The 23,284-nt window shown below is 38.8% G+C and overlaps 1 protein-coding gene across 1 annotated transcript in view; it reads right to left on the bottom strand.

Moving 5' to 3' along the window:
• Positions 1-2,029: 2,029 nt before the first annotated feature.
• Positions 2,030-23,284, bottom strand: part of DERA (deoxyribose-phosphate aldolase) — a 114,808-nt gene continuing 93,553 nt past the window's right edge. The window contains exons 7-9 of the mRNA XM_032347436.1: positions 6,941-7,053; positions 2,569-2,718; positions 2,030-2,251 (exon numbers count right to left, since the gene is read on the bottom strand). Coding sequence (XP_032203327.1) covers positions 2,195-2,251; positions 2,569-2,718; positions 6,941-7,053 — 320 coding nt within the window. The 3' untranslated portion in view covers positions 2,030-2,194. The remainder of the gene's footprint in view (positions 2,252-2,568; positions 2,719-6,940; positions 7,054-23,284) is intronic.

Here is a 23,284-nt window from a genome sequence, read left to right as displayed (position 1 = left end):
TTAATTTCCTATGTGAATCTATAATTGTCCGCAGGGGTCAATTTCAGTGGATGCCTCATATAAATCAGAATTGAAGATAATGATGCCTATTCATTTGATCAACTAAAATGACCAGCTGGGTTTAATGGGAGGAAAACAGAAACCCCTGTGAAACTGGAATAGCTGCAAAGGTGATAGAATGTAATTATTTTTCTGCAAAGTTTCTTCTCTAAAGGTGACTGGCCGTTGTGCTATGGGCACCTGGGCTGCCATGTTATGAGGGTGGATGTGGCATTCGGAGCTACTGACCGTATCCGAAGGTGTAAGTCAAGAGTCCGCTTTCTGCCAAGGGAATGGGGCAAAGCAGGATTTCTTCTCCTTTCTTATTTTAGTCATTTCCTTTACAGTTGGAGAGGAGCTTTGGGGACTTGCCTAATTGATTCCCGAGAGGCAAATTCTAATTTAGATTGCTACAAAAGTGTTTTCTCTTTATAGCCATAAAACATTTTCTAGAATTTGTTGTAATCATTCTTAGGGTAATATAATTTTAGGTCTGAAAGGACCTTGATAGTACCTGCCCAACCCCTCTCTTCTACAGATGAAGCAGCTGAGGTCCAGAGATGTGAACTGACTGGACCAAGGTCATAGGGCTAGAATGAGGGAGAGGCTGACTACCATCCCACAATCAGAAGGTGAAACCAAAATGGATGCCCAGGCTGCGGTCTCCTGCTTAGAAGTAGCTGGAGACTCACTCCACAAAAATCCCCTTAAGAAAAAAAAAAAAAAAAAGAAAGAAAGAAAACGTGAGTTCTATCATGCAGGAAAGGGGCTAGCTAGCAAAAATGGCAGACGGGGAAAACTGGGAGGGACAGGGAGTCAAGGAACAAGTAGCCCACAAAGCAGATGACCCTTCCTCAGAGCCGACAGTGAGCTCTGATGATGAGCCTGTGTGTGCTGAGGAACAGTGGATCCCCCCTCGGATGACTGTACACACTCGGGAGCCAGAATGTCAGCCTGGGCTTGATTCTTAACTCTGCTGTTCGTGAGCTCTGTGATCTTTGACCAGTTGCTTCAACTCTCTGTGCCTCAGTCCCTTGTCTGTATAAAAAGGGCGATAACATCAACACTGTCACAAGGATTAAATAAGGATTAAATACATTGATCTATGCAAAGAGCTTAGCACGTGTTAAGTGCCATATTACTGTTGGCTATTTTTAACCCTATTCACTATGCCAGAAAATCTTAAAAGTTTCAAGATACAGTTGTATTCATTAATAGTGTTACTGAAGTGCCTTTTGATATAAATACACAGACTCTATTAGACAGATTCAGAAAGACATTGCTAAAATCTCTATGTTTCATGGATTCATTTTTTAGTAGGTATTGTTACAATTCAAAGTGTTTTTTTTTTTTTCAAAAAAATAAACTACAGGGATTTTTTTTTTTTTTTAAAGATTTTATTTATTTATTTGTCAGGGACAGAGGGAGAGAGAGCGAGCGAGCACAGGCAGACAGAGAGGCAGGCAGAGGCAGAGGGAGAAGCAGGCTCCTTGCCGAGCAAGGAGCCCGATGTGGGACTCTATCCCAGGATGCTGGGATCATGACCTGAGCTGAGAGCAGCTGCTTAACCAACTGAGCCACCCAGGCGTCCCCTACAGGGATTTTTTTATTTTAAAAATGCAATAGCCGTAATATCATGAAATGATGACAGAGGTTTCATTAGCAAAACAATTAATCAAAGAGTGTATCTGTTGCAAAAATCAAAAGACGGATTTTCTTGGCAGGAAATTAGTGCCAAGTCAGTGACTCCTGAAGTCATTAGAGTACGGCTAGCAGCTCAGGATGCCGCATTTTCTTTCAATAAGGCACGTTTCTTGGGCAGTTTAACATTTTTTCTCTCCTTGGAATTTAATGTTGTCAAAGCTATCATTAATATTTTACTCCAAATTTTTAAGAGAAAATCTTCACAAAATTAACAATACAGATCTTCAAGTAATTAGGACTACTTCAGTGTTGCCTGAAAAGAATATCATATACAGATTAGTTGTTGTTTTTTTCTTTCACTCTTTGAATTAAATTCAGTGAAAGTTTTAAGGGAAAAAAAGTCAGTTACCTATCCATTCCCTCACATTTTAATCAAACAATTTTCGCAATTATATAGAAAAACACATTTTAAACATTGCTATAAAGAACTCTCCTGGAACTGGTCACTGACTTAAGACATCGGAAGATCATGATAGGCCGCATATCTTCCAGTCACGTGATGGTAAATCTGTGAGGAAAATCAGAGTTTGGCTAATTAATAATTATCATGCATCATATATATCAATTAATAATTATACTATTAAATAATAATAATTGTAATTCATGTTTCATTATAAAGCCCCATATTATTTTGCATTTCAGCAGATTCTCCATTCAACCTGCTTCAGGTGGAAGTTTGCTTGGACGAAAGCAGAAGTTTGGGTACAATGAGGTAAATCAGATGAGTTGCTTTCTCTAGTTCTCATAGCCCAACAGGGAATTTTTCATTTCTTTCTCAAAAACATACTTGTCGATCTGTCATAAGGACAATGGATTACTACACACCTGTCTCTCAATGTCCGAAAGCAGCGTACTGGCGCCTATTCGGAAGAGTTCTGGCGTCAGCCATTCATCGCCCAGCTCTTCCTTCACGAGAGAGAGCCAAGCAAGGGAATCCTTGGCATTGCGGATGCCTCCTGCTGGTTTAAAGCCTACCTACAAGGGAAAGTGGGAAAGAGAACAAGGTTTATTATCACTGGAAATCTTTAAAAAATGGTACTGCAGGGGCACCTGGGTGGCTCAGTGGGTTAAAGCCTCTGCTTTTGGTTCAGGTCACGATCTCAGGGTCCTGGGATCGAGCCCCACATCGGGCTCTCTCCTTAGAGGGGAGCCTGCTTCCTCCTCTCTCTCTGCCTGCCTCTCTGCCTACTTGTGATCTCTGTCAACTAAATAAATAAAATCTTTAAAAAAAAAAAAAAAAGGTACTGCATGGGTGCACCTGGGTGGCTTAGTTGGTTGAGCTTCCAACTCTGGTTTTGGCTCAGGTCAGGATCTCAGGGTTCCAGGATCCATACCCTCGTCAGGCTCCACACTCCGCATAGAGTCTGCAGGAGAGTCTCTCCCTCTGTTCCTCCCCCTGCTCATGCACACTCTTGCTTTCACTCCCTATCAAAACTGAATAAAATCCTTAACAACAAAAAAATGGTACTGCGTTAATATAGGATCTCAATTCCTCTCTCTCTTTTCAAAGATTTTATTTATTTGACAAAGAGAGAGAGACACAGCAAGAGGGGGAGTGGGAGAAAGAGAAGCAGGTTTCCCATGGAGCAGGGAGCCCGATGAGGGTCTCAATCCCAGGACCCTGGGATCATGACCTGAGCCAAAGGCAGACGCTTAATAAGTAGTCACCCAGGCATCCCAACTCTCCCTTTTTTTAAAGTCTATTTCACTTCACCCAGCACAAAAGCTTAGATCACTGACTCACGCCCATTCACACTACAAAATGACTTTTCCGAGATTAATGGAAAGAATGTCACTGCTTCTAAGGAGACACTAATGAGCGTTAATAACCCTCATTAACATTGCACTTATTGGAAAGTCATAAACTTCAACCATCTAGACTATAGCTGTGAACTGGGGATAAACAAGAGAGGTGTCAATAAATAAGGAAAACAGAGATCACAAAAGCCCATTCATCCTACATTTCTACAAATAAGCCTGTCTAGTCACCTCTCAGCCCTTCATCCCGAGATGCAAAAGGCACACTCATGTACTGAAAATAAGAGAAGAGAATCAGGGAGACCACACGAACCAAACTGGCAGCAATCAGGGAGGAGAGTTGACAGTTATTTTCACCAACTTTAGTGTAAGGACTTTTTTCCAAGTCGTAAGTGGAAAGAGTTCTATGAAGCAGACAGAGCAGTCGAAAAAGCACAGCAGAAAAAGAGCGTAGGAGCTCTTCACAGTTCAGTAGTCTTTGAAGGTGAACATAAAACAGCACGACTCGGCCAATATCTGATGTTTACAAATGATGTCCCTGAGTCCATTAGAAATGGATAAATGTGTTCTATAAACAGTAAAACCTGCTTATCTGGATTTACTTGTCTCAAGAACTTGAATCCAGTAGAGGAGAGAATCTACAGACAGGAACAATCGAGAAAACATAGCACAGCCCAAGAACTAAAACTCGGGCGTTTGAACCCTGAGAGCCATTGATTCAATAGGTAGCCCCAACATGGGGTTAATGGCTAAAAGAATGCTAAACAAGAGAGACAATAAATGAATGGTCCCATACATGCTTGAAAACTCAGGGTTAACCTGGACGCCGCCATTTTCCCCACTACACCACACACAATCAATCAACGGTCAAGTCCTCCCAATCTTCCCACCTTAACTTCTGTAGGTCACCCCACCCCCCACACGCTTCCTTCATCCTCTCACTTCTGCTGGCTTAGTTTAGACCCTCATTGGTTCTCCCTAACATCGGTCAGTCTCTTGTTTGGTCTCCCTGCCTCAGTCACTCATCGCCACACAGCTAAGCAGCAGCCGTCCACTGATCCTAACCCTACCTGCCTATTACCCAGGAGCTCAGGAGGCTCTGAAAGACTGTAGGGACATGGGGTGAGTATGGGAGATACATAGGATGAGACTAGTATGAATAGCCCCCCCAAATCAATTAGCTGGTATTAGCATACATGTTAATCATAAGCGCATTTCTGTCAATTAGGCGGTGCTGCATATAGATTTTTCCATACAGTTCAGTTGTGTCAGCAAGTCTGTTTGGCAACATTTCTAAAGAGAGGTTCTAGCATAAGTTTATCCTTTTTTTTTTTTAAGGGAGAGAATATGGAAAACATAAATCTGCAATGAAATCAGTTATGAAATATTAAACCTCTGCTGCTCAGAGTGACACTAATCATGGTCTGGAAGACGGCCCATCAGATTTTAAAACACCCCTTAAATCAATGATGTAGAAAGTTTACAGTGTGAGGGCTGCCCAGGCAACTTGTCAACAACCTGAGAGGATGCTCCTGATTTGCAGATACATACACAGGTCCTCACTGTGTGAAATCAAACGTGACTCAAATGAATGGGATTTGACTTGCATCTGTCTGTTTCCTAATAAAACTGGGATGAACTTTGTTTATTACCTGAGGAAGAGGCCCATACAATTAAAAACAAGCACTGAGAGGCAGCAAAGAGTCCCTTCTTACTACACTCTGGCCTAGAACATGGAGCACTTAAAACTTTTATTGAAATTCTTTGCTTGTTGTCATGAGCTCTCCTGGGAAGGGCCTTGCTCATTTTGCATCCTTGTTAACAGAGGGTAACATGGCACACAGTTAACTACTCAGAACATGTTTGTTGAGAACACAGCAGGACGGTGTCTCCAATGGTGAGTTTTAACCCTGACTACAGAGCTTCCGAAACATATAGACGCCTGAGGATTACTTCTCCTCTGGAAGTGCAAGGGATGAGGGGCCCAGGCATCTATAAACATAAAAAGCTTCACATTTATTTCGTTGTACTTTTGCAGAAAATAAGAACCAGCGGTCTAAACGAATGGTGGTGGTCTCAGCTGAGGGGACCCAAGATAGAGTCTCTTTTTTAACAGCTAAATATTTTTTTAACTGGGTCAGTGCAGAAAGGCAAAACTGAAAGAAGAGGTTACTCAAATGGAGTCAACTGTCATATGTAAGGTCACAGTAGCTATTTTTCCTATTTGTGCTTTTTTAAGACAGGAACTTTTTCTGAAGGAGAAAATTCTGGAAGGAGTTCACCTCCTCTCAAACCCAGTACATTCTAAAAACGGTCTCCAGTTCCAAAATGCACCGAAGATACAGTCACATATGAAGTCACCACATCTAGCTGGCAAAGGATTAGAGGTCTTTTTCGGGTTTCCATTTGGCAGAAATCCAGAGATTGGTTTTAAAAGATGCCTTCTGAGGAGGGGCAGTCTCATTAAACAAAACAAAACAAAAACAAAAACAAAAGAAAACCAAACTACCTTTCTCACCAGTGATGTTTAAAAAAAAAAAAAATCCTTTCAGATAATTTGCAGCTAAACAAGCAACTGGAAGTGAAAAAGAAAATCCAAACTCATTAAAAAAAAAAAAACCTCATACACATTTTTCTTTTTAACTTCATATGTTTCAAAAAAATATGTATTATTTTTCGAAAAGCTGACAAAAGCTAGCACATACCCTCCTCAGCTTAAGTCTTCCAAAGAGCACATCCAACTGCCATAAAACGCAAAAATGGATATTTAATTCAAGAGCTATATAACGTCTAGCTACCTTTTCCCTGCTGTTTCACAGCATTTCATTATTTTGTTTAATAAGTTCATCTCCTCGAGAATTTTCTCTTCACCTCATATTATTAAAAGTAATAAGTTTTTCTGGACCGGGGGTTTCCCAACAGAAAAACCAATTTATGTGTGTCCTTCAATAATGACAGGAAAAGATTATTTCCCATTATATTGCATACTTTTCATATCACCACCACAGCTTATCATTCAATAAATGTTACTCTGCAATTCTTTCCATTCCTCAAGGAAGTTTAATTTCTGCATTAACCTGTTTTCGCTGGCCAACGCCTTACCAGAAAGCCTCTGTGTTGTAGCAGAATTAGTTCGTTAAAGAACCCATTTAGGAATCTCTTGTCAGTGATAAAATTGTCTTCAGTTAATAAAAGCACATAAAGTGAGTTTACATCTTGATCACACATACTTACTCCCACACTCACACTCACTTTCTGTTAATCGCACATTTTTCTCCATGAATGTGTTCTTTTGTAATGAAAGGTAAATTAAACATTTATCTTCATAAAGGTAACTCATTCACACCTTCTGCATATAAAGACAGTTTTTGTGGCTGTAACTAGTATTATAAATAACATTCTCTTTACTCTAAAGAAAGATTTGCTAGCAATAATATACCTTGTTTCCAGTTTTCCAGAAGAAATCTCTAATGGCCCGTAGCATTACTATAGCTACCGGGAAAGTGGCATTTACTGTTTCTTTTCCAGTAGAGGTCTTAATAAAATCTGATCCTAAAACAAAAGGGAAAAAGAAAAAAAAACCCTCCATGTTAATTAAAAACTTATTTTTACACTTTTTAGTCAGTGAAAGAAATAAGCTAGTAAAATTTTTTTTCCTGAGGAGCACAACTTTATTTTTTGTTAGTTATTTGAAAAAGGAAAAACAAAATCTCTCTTTGAAATAATTCTGCCCATACTTCCCGCCCTCCACCCCAATTACTAGAAAATGAATGAAATTAAGTACCAATTGGGTTCTCACAGATTCTTGGGGCCCCTGCCTCCATATTTCCACATCATCAATGAAAATCAAGGTGGTTTATTTCATGCATAACTGAGATGAATAGAACGATGTTATGCTATGTGCTTAATATCATATATCACGACACTTTACTGTAAAACTGCAGTGCTCACGCATTTTCCCCTCATTTTCTTGTGCTTGATGGGAAGTAAGAGTCCAGCTGTGACAACACCAGAAGAATGATTTGTACTGCGCTGTTCCTTAAGGAAAGCACTGTCTTCCAATGAGATTAGGAGTTTCACGAAAGATGTCATGCTATTTCATAACCTACAAACACCTTAAACAACTTTCTGCCTCTTGTTTCTCACATGTGTCCTAAACCTGTTGATGTAGTTTAACAGAATAGCACAAGGAGACAAAGAAATGATGATAACCGTGTGCTATACTCTGTTCTAGGTGCTTAACAAGTAATAACTCAGCCACTTCTCACAACAACTGCATAAGGTAAGTACTAATATCCCCATCTTAAAAGATGAAATGGAGATACAGAGAGGTTAAATAACCTTCTTGGGGTAACAGTTAAGTGAGGGAGGTAGAATTCTAACCAAAGTAACACAGCTGAATCAACAGGCTATAGTGTCTCCAAGAAACTTACCTAGGGTGGCAAAGTCAGGTAGCCAAACAGTCCTAGACTGTTGTTGATACTGAGAAGAGAGCACTAAACAAAATAATAAAGCTCCCACCCTTGTAAGCTGATTTTCTAGAAGAGAAAGACAATGAGCAAATATATAATAAATGTCAGGTGGGGAGAAGTCTTATGAAAAAAAGCAATGCAATGAGTTAGAGAGTGATGGAGTTGGGGAAAGGTAGCTATAGCTAAACAAAACCAAAAAGGCATCTCTCAAGACTGAAATTCAAATACAAACTGAATGAAAGGCATCTATGAAAAGAACCATAAGCAGGGAAATGCCAAGTACAAAAGCCCTGAAGTAGGCATACGCTAAACTGATTGATGAATGAGTGAATGAATGAGACCACAGAAGCAAGGCCTGATCCCCACAGCACCAGAAATAAGACAATCAAGGGGATGAGAGCAAAGCCTCCAAACAGATCTTAAGAGGGAGGGGAACATCCCCAAAGAATTCACAATGAGACCAAGATGTGCTTTCCTAAGGTGTGACACTGTCTTCTGAATCATTAGAATGCTTTTGGGTACAACACCAGCTACCATCTAAATTCTTCCACGCATCTTAGAAGAGAAGATTATTACAAGACCAAGGCTACATTTGGAGGCCCAAGAAAAAGGTACGGTCACTTAAAAAACCACACAATTTAAAGGTAACCAAAAGAGCCAACTCCTTGGAAAGAGTCCAGAGTTAGGGTAAGGGAGGAGACTCTCCTAACATATTTGGGAGGAGCAAAGCAGAACCCCTATCATGAGAGCAACAAGAGCCCAGGTATATTAACAACAGCCTGCACATCATGTGTTTGTCCCCCTTTCTTACTGTATTTTAAGAACATTTGAGGGCAGGTTCTTTCTAGGAACCAGTTATCTTTCTAGGAACTCTGAATCCCCAGAGCATGACATACATTCAAGGCTCAATACATGAATTCTGGATGGATGCATGGATGGATGGATGGATGGATAGATCAAGTTGGTTGATAGAGATGGATGGCCACAGCTACCAAGAAAAAGGAAACTATAATATTTCCCATCTTTAACTAACTAATGAGAAAGGGAAGGCAGTTTTGAGTTTCATTCCAGTTCAGGTAACAAAACTGGACAGGTGGCTCAGAAGAATATATCATTTTACTCATTTTTAAATAAACTGTAAATTTTAGAACAGATGTAAAGCTACAGAAACATCAAACTAGTACAGTTTCCACATGCCCTACACCCAGTTTCCCCTATTATTAACAACATTTGTACATTTGTTATAATTAATGAGCCAAGATAGATACATTACTATTAACCCAAATCCATACTTTATTTAGATTTCCTTAGTTTTACTTAGAAGCCAACCGCATCCAGAATATTCTGATATGTACATTTATAATACTGCCATGGGTTCCTCTTAGTTGTCTCAGTTTCTTGGACTTGCCTTATTTTTATGACCTTGACAGTTTGAGGAGTACCGGTCAAGTATTTTGTAAAAGCTCCCTCAGTTGGGACTTGTCTGACATTTCTCTCAGGATTAAACTGGGGTTTTGGGTTTCTGGGGAGGAAGACCATAGAGGGAAAGTGCCATTCTCACCATATCATATCAAGTGTACCTTCCCTCAACATGATCTACCACTAGTGATGTTGACGTACGCACGTGGGAGGTCGTGTTTGCTGGGTTTCTTTATTGCAAAGTCACTCTCTTTTCCCCACTTTCCATACTGTCTGCCTTGGGAAGAAGCCCTTATGTGTATCCCACACTTACGGAATGAGGAATTATAATTTACCACCTTTCGGGGGAATAATCATAAATTATGTGGGCTTTTTTTGCATGGGAGATTTGTCTCCTCTCATTTGCTTATTTACAATTATTTATATCAGTACAGACTCAGAGATATTTATTTTATACTTGGCTTTATAATCCGATATTACTTTATTTCATTGCTAAATGGTTCTAGCTTTGACCACTGGGAGCTCTTTCAGTTCCTTCCTATAATCCTTTGACACACCTCTATCACGTAGAATTTTTATTTTTTAAAGCACTTCCTTTGGTATTGCCAAATGCTCCAGGTTTATCTTTTATGCTTTCTGCTCTAGTCCTAGAATAAGCCATTTCTCTAAGGAGCCCTAGTTTCTCTTCTTAGAGGATGGTATTAGAACCCAAAATCTTGGTGCTAGGTGTACTCACTGCTACAGTGGGGTCTTGTTTCCAGCTCTCTCTGCTGCCTAGCAAGGGAATCTATGTACGTACACTAATCCATTTATACACACACATCTTTTAATAATTCCACATTTAGCAATCTATATTTGTATTAAACTAAACACACATAATACTGTTGACTCCAACTCTAACCCATTACCGCATGGATCATTCCAGCCCCCTCCTCCTTCTTTATCTGTAAACTTCCACTTCAACAGTGAGAAACCAAGCATCGACATGTGTCACCCATTTCATTGTTCACATTCAGTCTCCACTCATAGCGATCTCAGAACTGTTACCTACACCATGGGAAACAACTTTATCAACACCTCTACAGTGCTCATGTGCATTTTCCTGTATCTTTAGCTTTACAGCCCACACTCGCTTACAGATTTTTTTTTTTTTTTGAGAGAGAGAAAGAGGGAGCAAGAGCAAGGTGGGGAGCAGAGGAGAGGGAGAAGCAGACTCCCCACTGAGCAGGGAGCCTGACTCGGGGATCAATCTCCAGACCCTGGGATCACGACCTCAGTGGAAGGCAGACAGACACTTAACCCACTGAGACACCCAGGCACCCAGCCGACCCTCATTTATAATGTTATTCAGGTCAGCACCTTTCTTACTACCTCCTTCAGGGAGGCCGTTTCATATATTTGTAATACAGTTAAAGATTCTTTGCTCACAGTCCACATTCTATCTTGGAATCCCCTAATCATGTAAATGATTTTTTATTTGCATACATTAAAGTTCAGTCTTCATGGAGGTTCTAGTAGTTCAACAAATGTATAGTGTCGCATACGCATCATTACAGGCTTGCACAGAACACTCTCCCCACGCTAAAAATCCCCCATGTGCCACATTTGTGTCTTCCCCCACCGTGCCAACAACCATTGATCACTTTACCATGGCGACCATTTTGCCTTTTCCAGAATGTCATGTGTAGGAATCATACAGCCTTTTAGGCTGCCTTTTAACTTAGCAATATGCATATAAGGTTTAATACTCATGTCTTTTCATGCCTTGACAGTTCATTTCTTTTTATTGATAAATAATATTCCATTGTATGGATGTACCCTAATATGTTTAACTATTCACCTATTGTAAGATATCTTGGTTGCTTCAGTTTGGGGCAATTACGAATAAAGATGGTACAAACATTCATAGGCAGGATTTTGTGTGGACATAAATTTTCAAATCAGTTGGGCACATACTGAGAGGGGCAAATGCTAGAATATATGGTGAGACCATATTTTGCTTTGAAAGAAACTGCCAAATTATCTTCCAAAGATTCTGCATTCCCAACAGCAGGAATGAGAGTTCCTGATGCTCTATATCCTCACTAGCAATTGGTGTTATCAGTTTTCAGATTTTATCCAATCTAATTGGTGGACATATAGATTATGCACATATTTTTGTTGGCTCATACCCAAATAATCAATTTATGGATTGCTATTATGAATGATAGTAGTTCTGAATTTCAAATTCCCATGGTTTACACTGCTAGTAGATGCAAAGGCAAGAGACTTTCTATATTAATATTGTATCATGCAACCTTGGTAAACTCACTCAGTAGTTTTCAAGAGCCTGTTGTTCTAGGGGGTGGATTTTTTGCTCTGTCAACAAAGACAGTTTTATATGGCTCCTCCTGTATTAATTTCTTGGGGTGGTTGTAACAAATTGTAATAAACTTGGTATCTTAAAGCAACAGCAATTTATTTTCTCACAGTTCTGTAGGGCAGAAGTCCAAAATCAAGTTGTCAGCAGGGATGCACATCTTCTGGAGGCTCGAGGGAGAAATCTGTTCCCTATGTCGCCCAGCCTCTTAGAGCTGCCAGCGTTCCTTAGCTGCATCACTCAAACCTCTGCCTCCATCTTTACATCGCCTTCTCTTCTGGGCAGAAACTGTCTCTTCCTCAGCCTCTCTCCGATAATAACGTTTGGGATGGCATTTAGGTCCCACTTGGATAATCTGGAATAATCACTTCATCTCAAAGAGCCTTCATTTAATCACAACTGCAAAGACCCTTTTTCCCAAATGAGGTAATAGTCACAGGTTTGCGGGGGAGGGGGGGTTAGGACGTGGTCATATCTCTGGGACCCATTATTGGCCTGCCCCACTTCCCAATCCGTACTTATGTAATTTCCTTCTTCTGTCTTCTTGCACGAGCTAGGACTCTCCAGTACAGTGTCGAATAGGAACATTCTTGGTGTATTCTTAGGGCAACTTTCGCGGAATGGTGTCTAGTTTCTCAGAGTATGTTAGTTAAAGGTTGTTTGTAGATGTTCTTTCTAGTATTCCTAGCCTTCTGAGAGCTTTTATGATAAATGCATGTTAAAATCTGTCAAATGACTCATCTGTGTAATTTGATATGACCATATGATTTTTCCCCTGAAATGTACTGATATGGTGGATTACATTACATAAAACCAGTCTTGCGTACCTGGAGTATATCCACCTTGGTCATCGGATACAATTCTTTTTATTCATTGTTGAGCTCATTTTGCTAATATGTTGTTGAGGATTTTTTTTGCATTTATGTTCATAAGTAATACTGATCTATACTTTTCCTTTCTTGCAATATCTTTATGTGGCTTTGCTATTGGGGTAATGATGGCCTCACAAAGTGAGTACTCTCTCTTCTTCAATTTTCTGGAAGAGATAGAGAATTGGTAATATTTCATCCTTAAATGTTTGGTAGAATTCATCAGTGACACCATTTTTGACCAGTGCTTTCCTTAATTTCCTTTTAATTTTTCAGTAATTTAATAAATTATTAAATACTAAAGAAAATTATTTTATAATACTCTGGAATTAAAATATAGTTTTATAAAAGGTTATAACATAGTTTATGTAAATAAATACATGCTTGTATATTTATTATTATATATAATATTTACAAACTAAATAAAATTAAAATAATTTCTTTAATAGATAAGGGCTCATGTGGACCATTTCTCCTTGCAGATATTAATCCAACTTGAAAATCAATAATCAGTTTAAATGTTAGTGGTCTAAATAAAATCATAGATTAACAAAAAACAAGGCCCTTCTATATGTTGTTTATGAGAAATCCACTTTAAAAATAAAGATTTAGAAGATTAAAAATAAAGGGAGGGAAAAAGATACATTAATCAAAGTAAAGCAGAGTACCCATATTAATTTTGGACAAAGCAGACTTCAGAAAAAGGAATATTATCAGGGATAAAAAAGGGTCTTACATTATGATAAAGGGGTCATTTCTCCAAGGAGACACAATAATCCTAAACATGTAGGCAACTAATAATAGAGAATCAAAATATGTGAGGCAAAATTTGATAGAACTGAAAAACAAATCTATCACTATATCTAGAGACTTCAAAACCCTTCTCTCAGTAATTATCTGATAAACAGGGAGAACATGAGCAAAGATATATTTAACTTTAAGAGAATTATCAGTTATCAAGATCAAACTGGTATTTATAGAAAGTTTTAAAAACAAAAACAACAGCAAACTACATATTTTCAAGTTCACAGAGGACATTCATCAAGATAGGGCTTTTTGTCTTATTTTTCTTTCTTAATATTTATACCTCTTTTTCTGCTTTCTCTGGATTTAACTGAATATTATATATGGTTTCATTTTATCTCCTTTCAGCATATCAATTATACTTTCTTCTTTATATTTTCTTTACTGGTTGCCCTAGAGTTTTCAAAATACATTTTTAACAAATTTAAGTATACCTTCAAATAATAGTCTACCACAACACAGGTACTGCAGGTACCTTGAACAAAGTATTCCCAATTCTTCCCTCCTATCCCATTCATGTGGTATTAATTACCCACTACACTACTGCTATTATTTTAAACAGTTAACTTTTAGGTCAATTGAAAAAAAAAGTAATTTATTTTTATTCTTCATGTATTCCTTCTCTGATATTCTTCCTTTTTTAATGGAGATGAGAGTTTCTGATATATGTCATTTTCCTGCTCCTTACAGAACTTTTTTAAACATTTCTTAGAGGTCAGGTCTGCTGGCAACATATTCCCTCAGTTACGTAAATCCGAGTGCTTTCACTTTTGAAGGAAAATTTCACTGGATATAGATTTTTTTGCTTGGGATTTTTTTTTTCTTCGAACATTTAAGTACTTTGTTCTACTCACTCCTTGCTGATGTGGTTTTCAGTGAGAAGTCCATTGTAATTACTTCCTTTGTTTTCTATAGGTACGGTGTTTTCTTTCTCTGGCTTTTTTCAAGATTTTCTATTTGTCTTTGGTTTCCTTCAGGTTGATTTTATATATTTAGGTGTAGTTTTTTTTGCTTGGCTTGGTTTTTTCCATATTTATCCTGTGGTGTTCTCTGAGCTTCCTGGATCCATGGTTTGGTTTTCTGTCATTAAGTTTGGAAAATTCTCAGCCATTAATTCAAACATGTTGGCTGTTCCATTTTCTTTTCTTTTCTTTTTTTTTATTAAATTGATTTATTTATTTTCAGAAAAACAGTATTCATTATTTTTTCACCACACCCAGTGCTCCATGCAATCTGTGCCCTCTATAATACCCACCACCTGGTACCCCAACCTCCCACCCCCCGCCACTTCAAACCCCTCAGATTGTTTTTCAGAGTCCATAGTCTCTCATGATTCACCTCCCCTTCCAATTTACCCCAACTCCTTTCTCCTCTCTAACATTCCTTGTCCTCCATGATATTTGTTATGCTCCACAAATAAGTGAAACCATATGATAACTGACTCTCTCTGCTTGACTTATTTCACTCAGCATAATCTCTTCTAGTCCTGTCCATGTTGCTACAAAAGTTGGGTATTCATCCTTTCTGATGGAGGCATGATACTCCATAGTGTATATGGACCACATCTTCCTTATCCATTCATCCATTGAAGGGCATCTTGGTTCTTTCCACAGTTTGGCGACCGTGGCCATTGCTGCTATAAACATTGGGGTACAGATGGCCCTTCTTTTCACGACATCTGTATCTTTGGGGTAAATACCCAGGAGTGCAATGGCAGGGTCATAGGGAAGTCCTATTTTTAATTTCTTGAGGAATCTCCACACTGTTCTCCAAAGAGACTGCACCAACTTGCATTCCCACCAACAGTGTAAGAAGGTTCCCCTTTCTCCACATCCTCTCCAACACATGTTGTTTCCTGTCTTGCTAATTTTGGCCATTCTAACTGGTGTAAGGTGATACCTCAATGTGGTTTTAATTTGAATCTCCCTGAGGGCTAGTGATGATGAATCAGGCAAACATATCAAAAAATGGGCAGAAGATATGAACAGACACTTCTCCAATCAAGACATACCAATGGCTGTTCCATTTTCTCTTTCTTCTTCTGCTATTTCAATAATCCATGTGTTACACCTTTTGAAATTGTCCCTCAGTTTTTGTTCCGTTTTTCTCATCCTTTTATCTCTTTATTTATGTTTCAGATTCAGAGGTTTCTTTGGATTTATCTTCATGGTCACTGATTCTATCCAGTCTTCTAAGGAGTCTGTCAAGGCATTCTTCATTCTGCTGCAGTGTTTTTGATTTCTAGCTTTTCCTTTTGTGTATTTCTTAGAATTTCTACCTCTCTATTTACCTGGCCTATCATCCCTTCATGTTGTCTATTTCTCCCATTAGAATTATTAACATATTAGTCACAATTATTTTAATTTTCTCTTTCTGATAATACCAACAGGTATGTCATGTCTGAATCTGGTTCTGATGCTTGTTTTGTCTCCACAGACTGTGTTTTTTCTTGCCTTTTAACATCTCTTGTAACTTGTTGTTGGAAGCCAGACATGACATATTAGGAACAGAGATAAACAGGCCTTTCGTGTGACATTTTATGCTAATCTGGCCAGGAGCTTTATTATGTTTTATATTTGCTGTAGTCACCAGTGCCAAAGTCTTCAATGCTATAGTATCCTTATTTTTTGTCTGCCCTGTTTACTCTAGGCTTCCTACGTCTTCTTTCTCAGAAAGAGTCCCTGTGTTTAAGCTCCGTTAGCTGTAATCCATTAGATTACTGGAGTCCTGTTGGTGTGATATTAACAAATAGGGGAGAATAAGCATTTCCTAATTCTATGATTAAACTTCAGTCTTTCAGTGGACTTTAGGTTATAACCTTCCCAAATGTGTCTTAGCTTTTCTATTCCACTTTGATGAGGCAGGAAGAGTGAAAGGGAAATGCTCTCCCAGGTGAGATATGATTCTAGCAAGTTCTTTTGCTTTGGAGAGCAGGCCTTTGTTAAGGAGAATGCTTTGTACATATTTTGCAAAGATTATCTCCCCCCCACCCCTGCCGCCAGAGCCAAGAGAAGATCTTTCTCAGCTCTTCACTGTGAGAACCTGGGGTTCCTGGAGGTAAGACCGGCAAAAGTGCTGGCATCACACTCAGCTTCCAACAAGTTGCTACAATTATCACTTAAGTGTTTTTACCAGTTTATGGCTCTAGTAGATCTTGGTTGACTCTCAGGAGTCACCATCTCTCCAGACTTTGAAGTAGCAGCTTACCCTGAGACCTAAGTTCTTGAGGAAGCATAAGGTCTGACCACTTGATATTAGTGTTTAAGGACAGTAAATTTGGTGTGTTTTGGATGGGCTGAGGATAACTAAGAGCCAGAGACCACACAAGAGATTAAAACAGCAGTTCAGACATACAGCTATTTCTTTATGTCCAGGAATAAGACTTAGCTTTAATCACACAAAATACTTCAGAAAGTACATTAGTATTTTACTACTGTCAAAAGAACAATGGATTTTCCAGTAGGACTAAGTGGGCACACACTTTTGTTTTACTTCTTATTTTAATATTGCTTCCCTTGCCCCTCTGCTAAAACAAAATTACCTTAGAGAAATAAATGCTAGATTTCAAATACCAATATCACAGAGCACCATAAACTCTCCTCAGGGGTCATGTAAATCCAACACTGACCAAACTCACCTCTGCTCAGCTTCAGGAAAAAAACCTTCTGAGAATATATCTCACAATTAAAACAGCTATCCATATAAATGTTCCTCCATCAGTGCCCACAATTTCAAGGAAATGACTAAACTAGGAGATAATAGGCCTGAAAAGTCCAAAGTAACACATTAAATGGACCTGAATTCAAATGTGGTTAGTTGAAATTAACATTAATAATAAATTTATAGTATTATATTCAATTGTATGTTTTTAATTTTCTTAATCTGAAATCTCTAGCACAATACTTTTTTTGTGGTCTAAAGCAACTCAAAGCTTTTCTAAGGTCTGTAATTACAAGTCTCCATGGTACAGTTTCATTAAAAACTTTCATTAAACAACAGCTGCCCTTGTATATGGTCTTCTAATCAATTTGGTCAAACAGAATGACTTCTAATCAGCTGTTGATAAAAATAGAAGATGAAATTTTAATTCTAATAGATTAACCACAAACTCAAGACAGTCTTCAAAATCCATCTAGCTCTATTCTCCAGTGGATTTAATGACTATTCAGCAACTCATTACTAAATAGAACAAGATGAACATTTTCCAGTTCATTAAAGAAATGTACTATGTATTTTTGCATTGTCCTCATGATTCGTTACAGGGAGTCTTAATTACAAGATAATGGATAATGGTTATTAAATGCAGACTGCAGTAATGAAGCTCTATTCATTTGCGAACCTCAGAGACTGCAAAGAGAGGAAAATAAAATTACTAGCTTCAAAAGATTAACGGATCAAATTATTATTCAATTTTGAAAATCTCATTCAGACTTCATAGAAACAAGAAGAGATTAAAAACTAGTATTAAGACCACAGTAGTACATTAAAAAAAATAGTATCTTAAGGCTATTACTGCATAATAAGCTTCAGATGTGATTATTAGAAAAACATATAGCTAACAATGGGAAAACATACATTTTTATTTCCCGAACAAATCTTATTTATGAGATAGGAAGTTACTAGCAGGATCTTAAAGACAGTTGTGGCGAACACGGAAGATCCATGTGCCTCTGGTACAAAAGAACAGCACAATGGAAGGTATTATTAACATTTTATACTTTGCTAATGAAAAATAGGATTTAAAATCAACTGCTGCTTGAGAAAGCTTGTCATTAAGCGGAATTCATGCCAACCCTATAATAAGAGCTTCTGGGCACATTATTCATTAGCACCATGTTTTCTATCGCTCTCTAAGAAATTACCGATTAAAGTTAGCAAGAGAGTTTTGCATGGTGATTCTGATACTAATTTGTACTTGCAATCTGCAATGGGCCACTTTTTTTTTTTTAAACAAATATAACGTGCAGAAATATGAAGCCCCAGATGAAAACATTTTCTTTGAAACTATGGTCTTTCATTCAACATAGACTTGACAATAATTTGGGGTGAGATAGAAAGATCCAGTGTTACGGCTGAAGAACTGGCCAGGCTAAAGACGGAAGCAGAGGGCCCTGGGGGAGGTACTGGTATGGTGCTAATACTCAATCTGGAGACCATTAAACCACAATGACATCCTTACATGGTCCAGGGATAAAAACTAACCTTGTGAAAGGGGACGTTTTTTAAAAGAGAGAGGAAAAGCTTAAGAAGGAAAGAAAAACCCGAAAACACCTGCTTTCTCTGTTCTTTCCTTCAATCTAGAGAGTGAGCTCTGAAAATACTCCTCAGTTGGTCTAGTCCGTCAGGTGAGCCAGGCAACAGAGCATCACAATTAAGCAGCAAGGCATGTTCAAGCAGAATGGCAATCAGAAAGCAATCACAATCTCGGAGTTAGAAAATATCTCAAATACCCCCAGGGTAAGATTAGTTCATGATAACCACATTCCTTGCAGTTGCCTTCCCCTCAATAAAAATAATAACGTAGCCATTTAAAATAATGCAGAACAGTATGATTCGAATGGAAAACAAGGTGGGGACTCTGACTATATAATCCTTGGTAATTGACAGTAATGTCCCTGGGAGAATATTCTAAACCATTACGCTAACCACACAAAGATATGTGTTAGAACTGCTTGACGCAAACAAGAGTCCCTGAGTTATGTCTAATGTGACAAGTTTCCCTTCACTTCTAAAACTTAGGTGATTTGAAATGAGTTTCAGAACTGTAATAATGCTAGAGATGGAGTTTCCAGTCAATGCAAACAACATCTCTTCTAGAGGACAGGTAAATTATTCATTCTTTCAAACAACTCTAAATGTTTTGTTTTTCATTTTTTTTTTAACAAATTTGGAAAAAAGAAAAGGATTATTGAACTTAACTGTTTACAACGCCATACTGTCAGCAAACTGAGAAACGACAGAATGTTTCCCAAACCTCGCTCGTCTCTTCCTCTAATTTTTCTTTATTTTAAAGAGAGAGAGGAAAAGAGAGTAAGAGCACGTGTGAGAGCAGGAGAGGCTAAAGGGGAGGGAGAAGGACAAGCAGACTCCATGCTGAGCACGGAACCCCACCAAGGGCTCCATCCCATGACCCTGGGCTAATAACCTGAGACAAAAGTTAAGAGTCCCAACACAAGCAGAGGAAATAGGGAAGGGAGAAGCAGGCTCCCCACTGAGCTGGGAGCCTGATGTGGGGCTCGATCCTAGGACCCTAGGATCATGACCTAAGCCAAAGGGAGACACTTAAGGACTGAGCCACCCAGGAGCCCCAAGATGGGATCAGCGCAAACTGAAGGTTGCTGGGGGATGGAGGGGGGTAGGGAGAGGTTGGTGGGGTTATGGATCCTGGGGAGAGTATGTGCTATGGTGAGTGCTGTGAAGTGTGTAAGACTGACGAGTCACAAACCTGTACCCCTGGGGCAAATAATATATTATATGTTATAATAATAATAATCATAATAAAGCAGCAAGAGTTGGAAGCCCAACCGAGTCACCCAGATGCCCCTAATTTTTAATATTGTATTAGTGCTCCTGAGGATGTTTGTGAATATCAGTTCAGAAATGAGCTTCCCAAATTAGGCTGCACTTAAAAAGACTTTATTTTTTTGAGAGAGAGAGCATGAGAGGAGTAAGGGTCAGAGGGAGAAGCAGGCTCCCTACTGAGCAGAGGGCCCAGATGTGGGACTTGATCCTTGGACTCCAGAATCACAACCTGAGCAGAAATGCAGACACTTAACCGAGTCACCCAGGGTCCCTGAACTTCTGAGTTTTTACCTCTTTTCTTCTTCCTCCCTCTTTTGAGTAAGGCTTTCAGGAAGGGAAGTTGACATAAATGAGCCCTAGAAGATTTACAATTAAAACAAAGGTTCTGGGGTGCCTGAGTGGCTCAGCAAGTTAGGCCTCTGCTTTCAGCTCGGGTCATGATCTCAGGGTCCTGGGATCGAGCCCCACATTGGGCTCTCTGCTTAGCAGGGAGCCTGCTTCCCCCTCTCCCTTTCTCTGCCTCTCTGCCTACTTGTGATCTCTGTCTGTCAAATAAATAAATAAATAAATAAAATCTTAAAAACAACAACAACAAAAAAAACAAATGTTCTGGAATTTTAAGATAATGGGGATGGTTGCAAAACTTTGTGAATATACTAAAACTCCCTGAACTGTACACTTTCAAGGTGAATTTTATCTTGTGGGAATTACATCTCAACTTAAAATAAAAAAGCAAAAGAGAATGTATTCATGAGAAAGAGGGAGGAAAAAAAAAACCATCCAATAAAATTAACTCTAGAGGCACCTGGGTGGCTCAGTTGTTAAGAGTCTGCATTCAGCTTGCACCACGATCCCAGGGATCCTGGGATAGAGCCCCACATTGGGCTCCCTGCTCAGCAGGAAGCCTGCTTCTCCCTCTTTCTCTGTCCTGGCTTGTGTTCCCTCTCTCACTGTCTCTGTTGAATAAATAAATAAAATCTGTAAAAAATAAAATAAAATAATAAAACTAACTCTAAGTAAAATTATCAGTAAGTTGACAAATCAAGTATGTATAATCAACTGTACCCTCACCCCTTTCTTGAACTCATGTATTGTGTTTGTTTGTTTGTTTTTTGTTTTTAAAGATTTTATTTATTTATTTGACAGACAAGAGATCACAAGTAGGCAGAGAGGTAGGCAGAGAGAGAGGAGGAAGCAGGCTTCCTGCTGAGCAGAGAGCATGATGTGGGGCTCGATCCCAGGACCCTGGGATCATGACCTGAGCCGAAGGCAGAGGCTTAACCCACTGAGCCACCCAGACACACCTGAACTCATGTTTAAAGGCAACGCCTAGTGCTCTCTGTAAGTGGTTCCCCCCAGCTCCCAAGTAGGACATCCACAATCCAGGCTTCCTCTCTAATTGTCATCAACCATTACAACATAACATTTAGCTGTCATTGCTTGAAATAGATATGTTACCTGTTGACAATGTTTTGCTCAGTAGATGGAAGTTAACAAATGAACAGCACTCATATTCAAAGCACTAACCAACTTGAAGCACTACTTTTGAAGAAAAAATACTTCAACACACTTAACTTTCCTTGAAAAGATTCTGGAAGAATGGCACCAACACTGATAATTTCATGCTGGTCAAAGAGAGAGAATTTTAATGAAAGGACCTTTGAGGACCAGCTCAATGATGCCTCTGGGATTCAGAGAGCACCCTGTGCACAGTCTGGGTCCACACTGTCCAAGATGGCAGTCACTCACCGTTACAGCTACTGAGTGTTGTTGATCCCAATTGGGATGTGCCAGAAGAGCAAAAGGCACAAGGGATTTAAAGATTTAGTATAAAAAATGTAATGTCAAATGTTTCAGGGGCGCCTGGGTGGCTCAGTGGGTTAAAGCCTCTGCTGTCGGCTCGGGTCATGAGCCCAGGGTCCTGGGATTGAGCCCCGCCTAGGGCTCTCTGCTCAGCAGGGAGCCTGCTCCCACCTCTCTCTCTGCCTGCGTGTGATCTCTGTCAAATAAATAAATAAAATCTTTTAAAAATGTTTCATAAATAAGTTTAAATTGATTACACACTGAAATGATATATACTGGGTTAAATAACATACATTATTATAATTACTTCCACCTGTTTCTTTTTACTTTACTAATGTAGTTATTACAATTTTTTAAATTATATATCTCTATTAGACAGCACTAGTCTAGAGCTTCAATGAGACACCAAAGTCTGTAATCACTCTGTGTAGGCTACAATTTGATGTCCTTTTAAATTAACATCCTTTACATGTTTGTTTAAATTTATTTAGGAAAAAAAGGTTTAATTTTGCCTTAGAGGGAGAGTAAGAAGATCCCTGGTGATAGCACTTAACTATTCTCTTATCTAAGCAATTCAGCTCTGCCCCCAAATCTGAATCCTTCACTCAGCCAAACAAAAGTTCTGTAATTAACCAGACCCACCTTTCTTGAAAAGTGTAGATTATCCATCTGGAGAACTAAGAGCATGTCCCTGGAATGTCTCATACCCAATCCCATTCATATACTGTAGAGGAATTCTAGTAACTGCAGAATTCTAGTAACTGCAGAGAAAACCACCATTTTCAATGGTTTCAATATGTTTTATGGGTTAGCACCCTAGGAAATTGGCCAGCTGACTATCCCTTAATCCTGTCTAGAACTGGCCTTGCTTTCAGTTTTCAAACAGGCAGGACTAAGCCTAAAACTGCATTGACCATATATGCCTCGTGCTTACAGCTCTGTGCTCAACCCAACCACTCTCCTTCTCAATCCATAGTCACTCAACTAATACGTACTGACCATCTACTAAGTACCAGCACCATTGTCCACATATAGACACAGCAGCATGTACAAGCCAAGGCTTTCCTTTACAGGACTCTGTACCAATAAAGGCAACAATGACTTAGGTATAGATGTTATATTCACTTTCTCTTAGTCTGGCTACTTAAATTTAAAAAAAAAAAAAATCTTTATCTGTCTCCATCACATTACCCTCAGTTTTTCAGAAAGCACTGTGGCAGTGCTGAGAAGAAAAAAATGAGATTCTTGAGATTAGGCTAGTACCCTATGATCAAACAAAAATGCCAGAAATACCCACAGGCATTGCTATTGTATAGGTGTAATGGTTTGGATAAAGTAGTAAAGTGTTTCAGATGCAATATAAAGTGAAAACATCAATCTGTAAATCAAGTTACTGATGCCAAATGCCTCAAAATCAAAATGCTTTCCTTTTTAGCCAGCCCCTGCAAGCCGAACCTCCTGATGTAGGGATTTACTATGTTAAGCAAATGTCCTCTATTGATATGGTAGTTTTAAAGTCATCTTATCTTAAAATG

This window comes from Mustela erminea, chromosome 6, assembly GCF_009829155.1.
Source record: "Mustela erminea isolate mMusErm1 chromosome 6, mMusErm1.Pri, whole genome shotgun sequence".
Lineage (NCBI taxonomy): Eukaryota > Metazoa > Chordata > Mammalia > Carnivora > Mustelidae > Mustela > Mustela erminea.
This window is presented reverse-complemented; position numbering and strand designations above follow the sequence as displayed.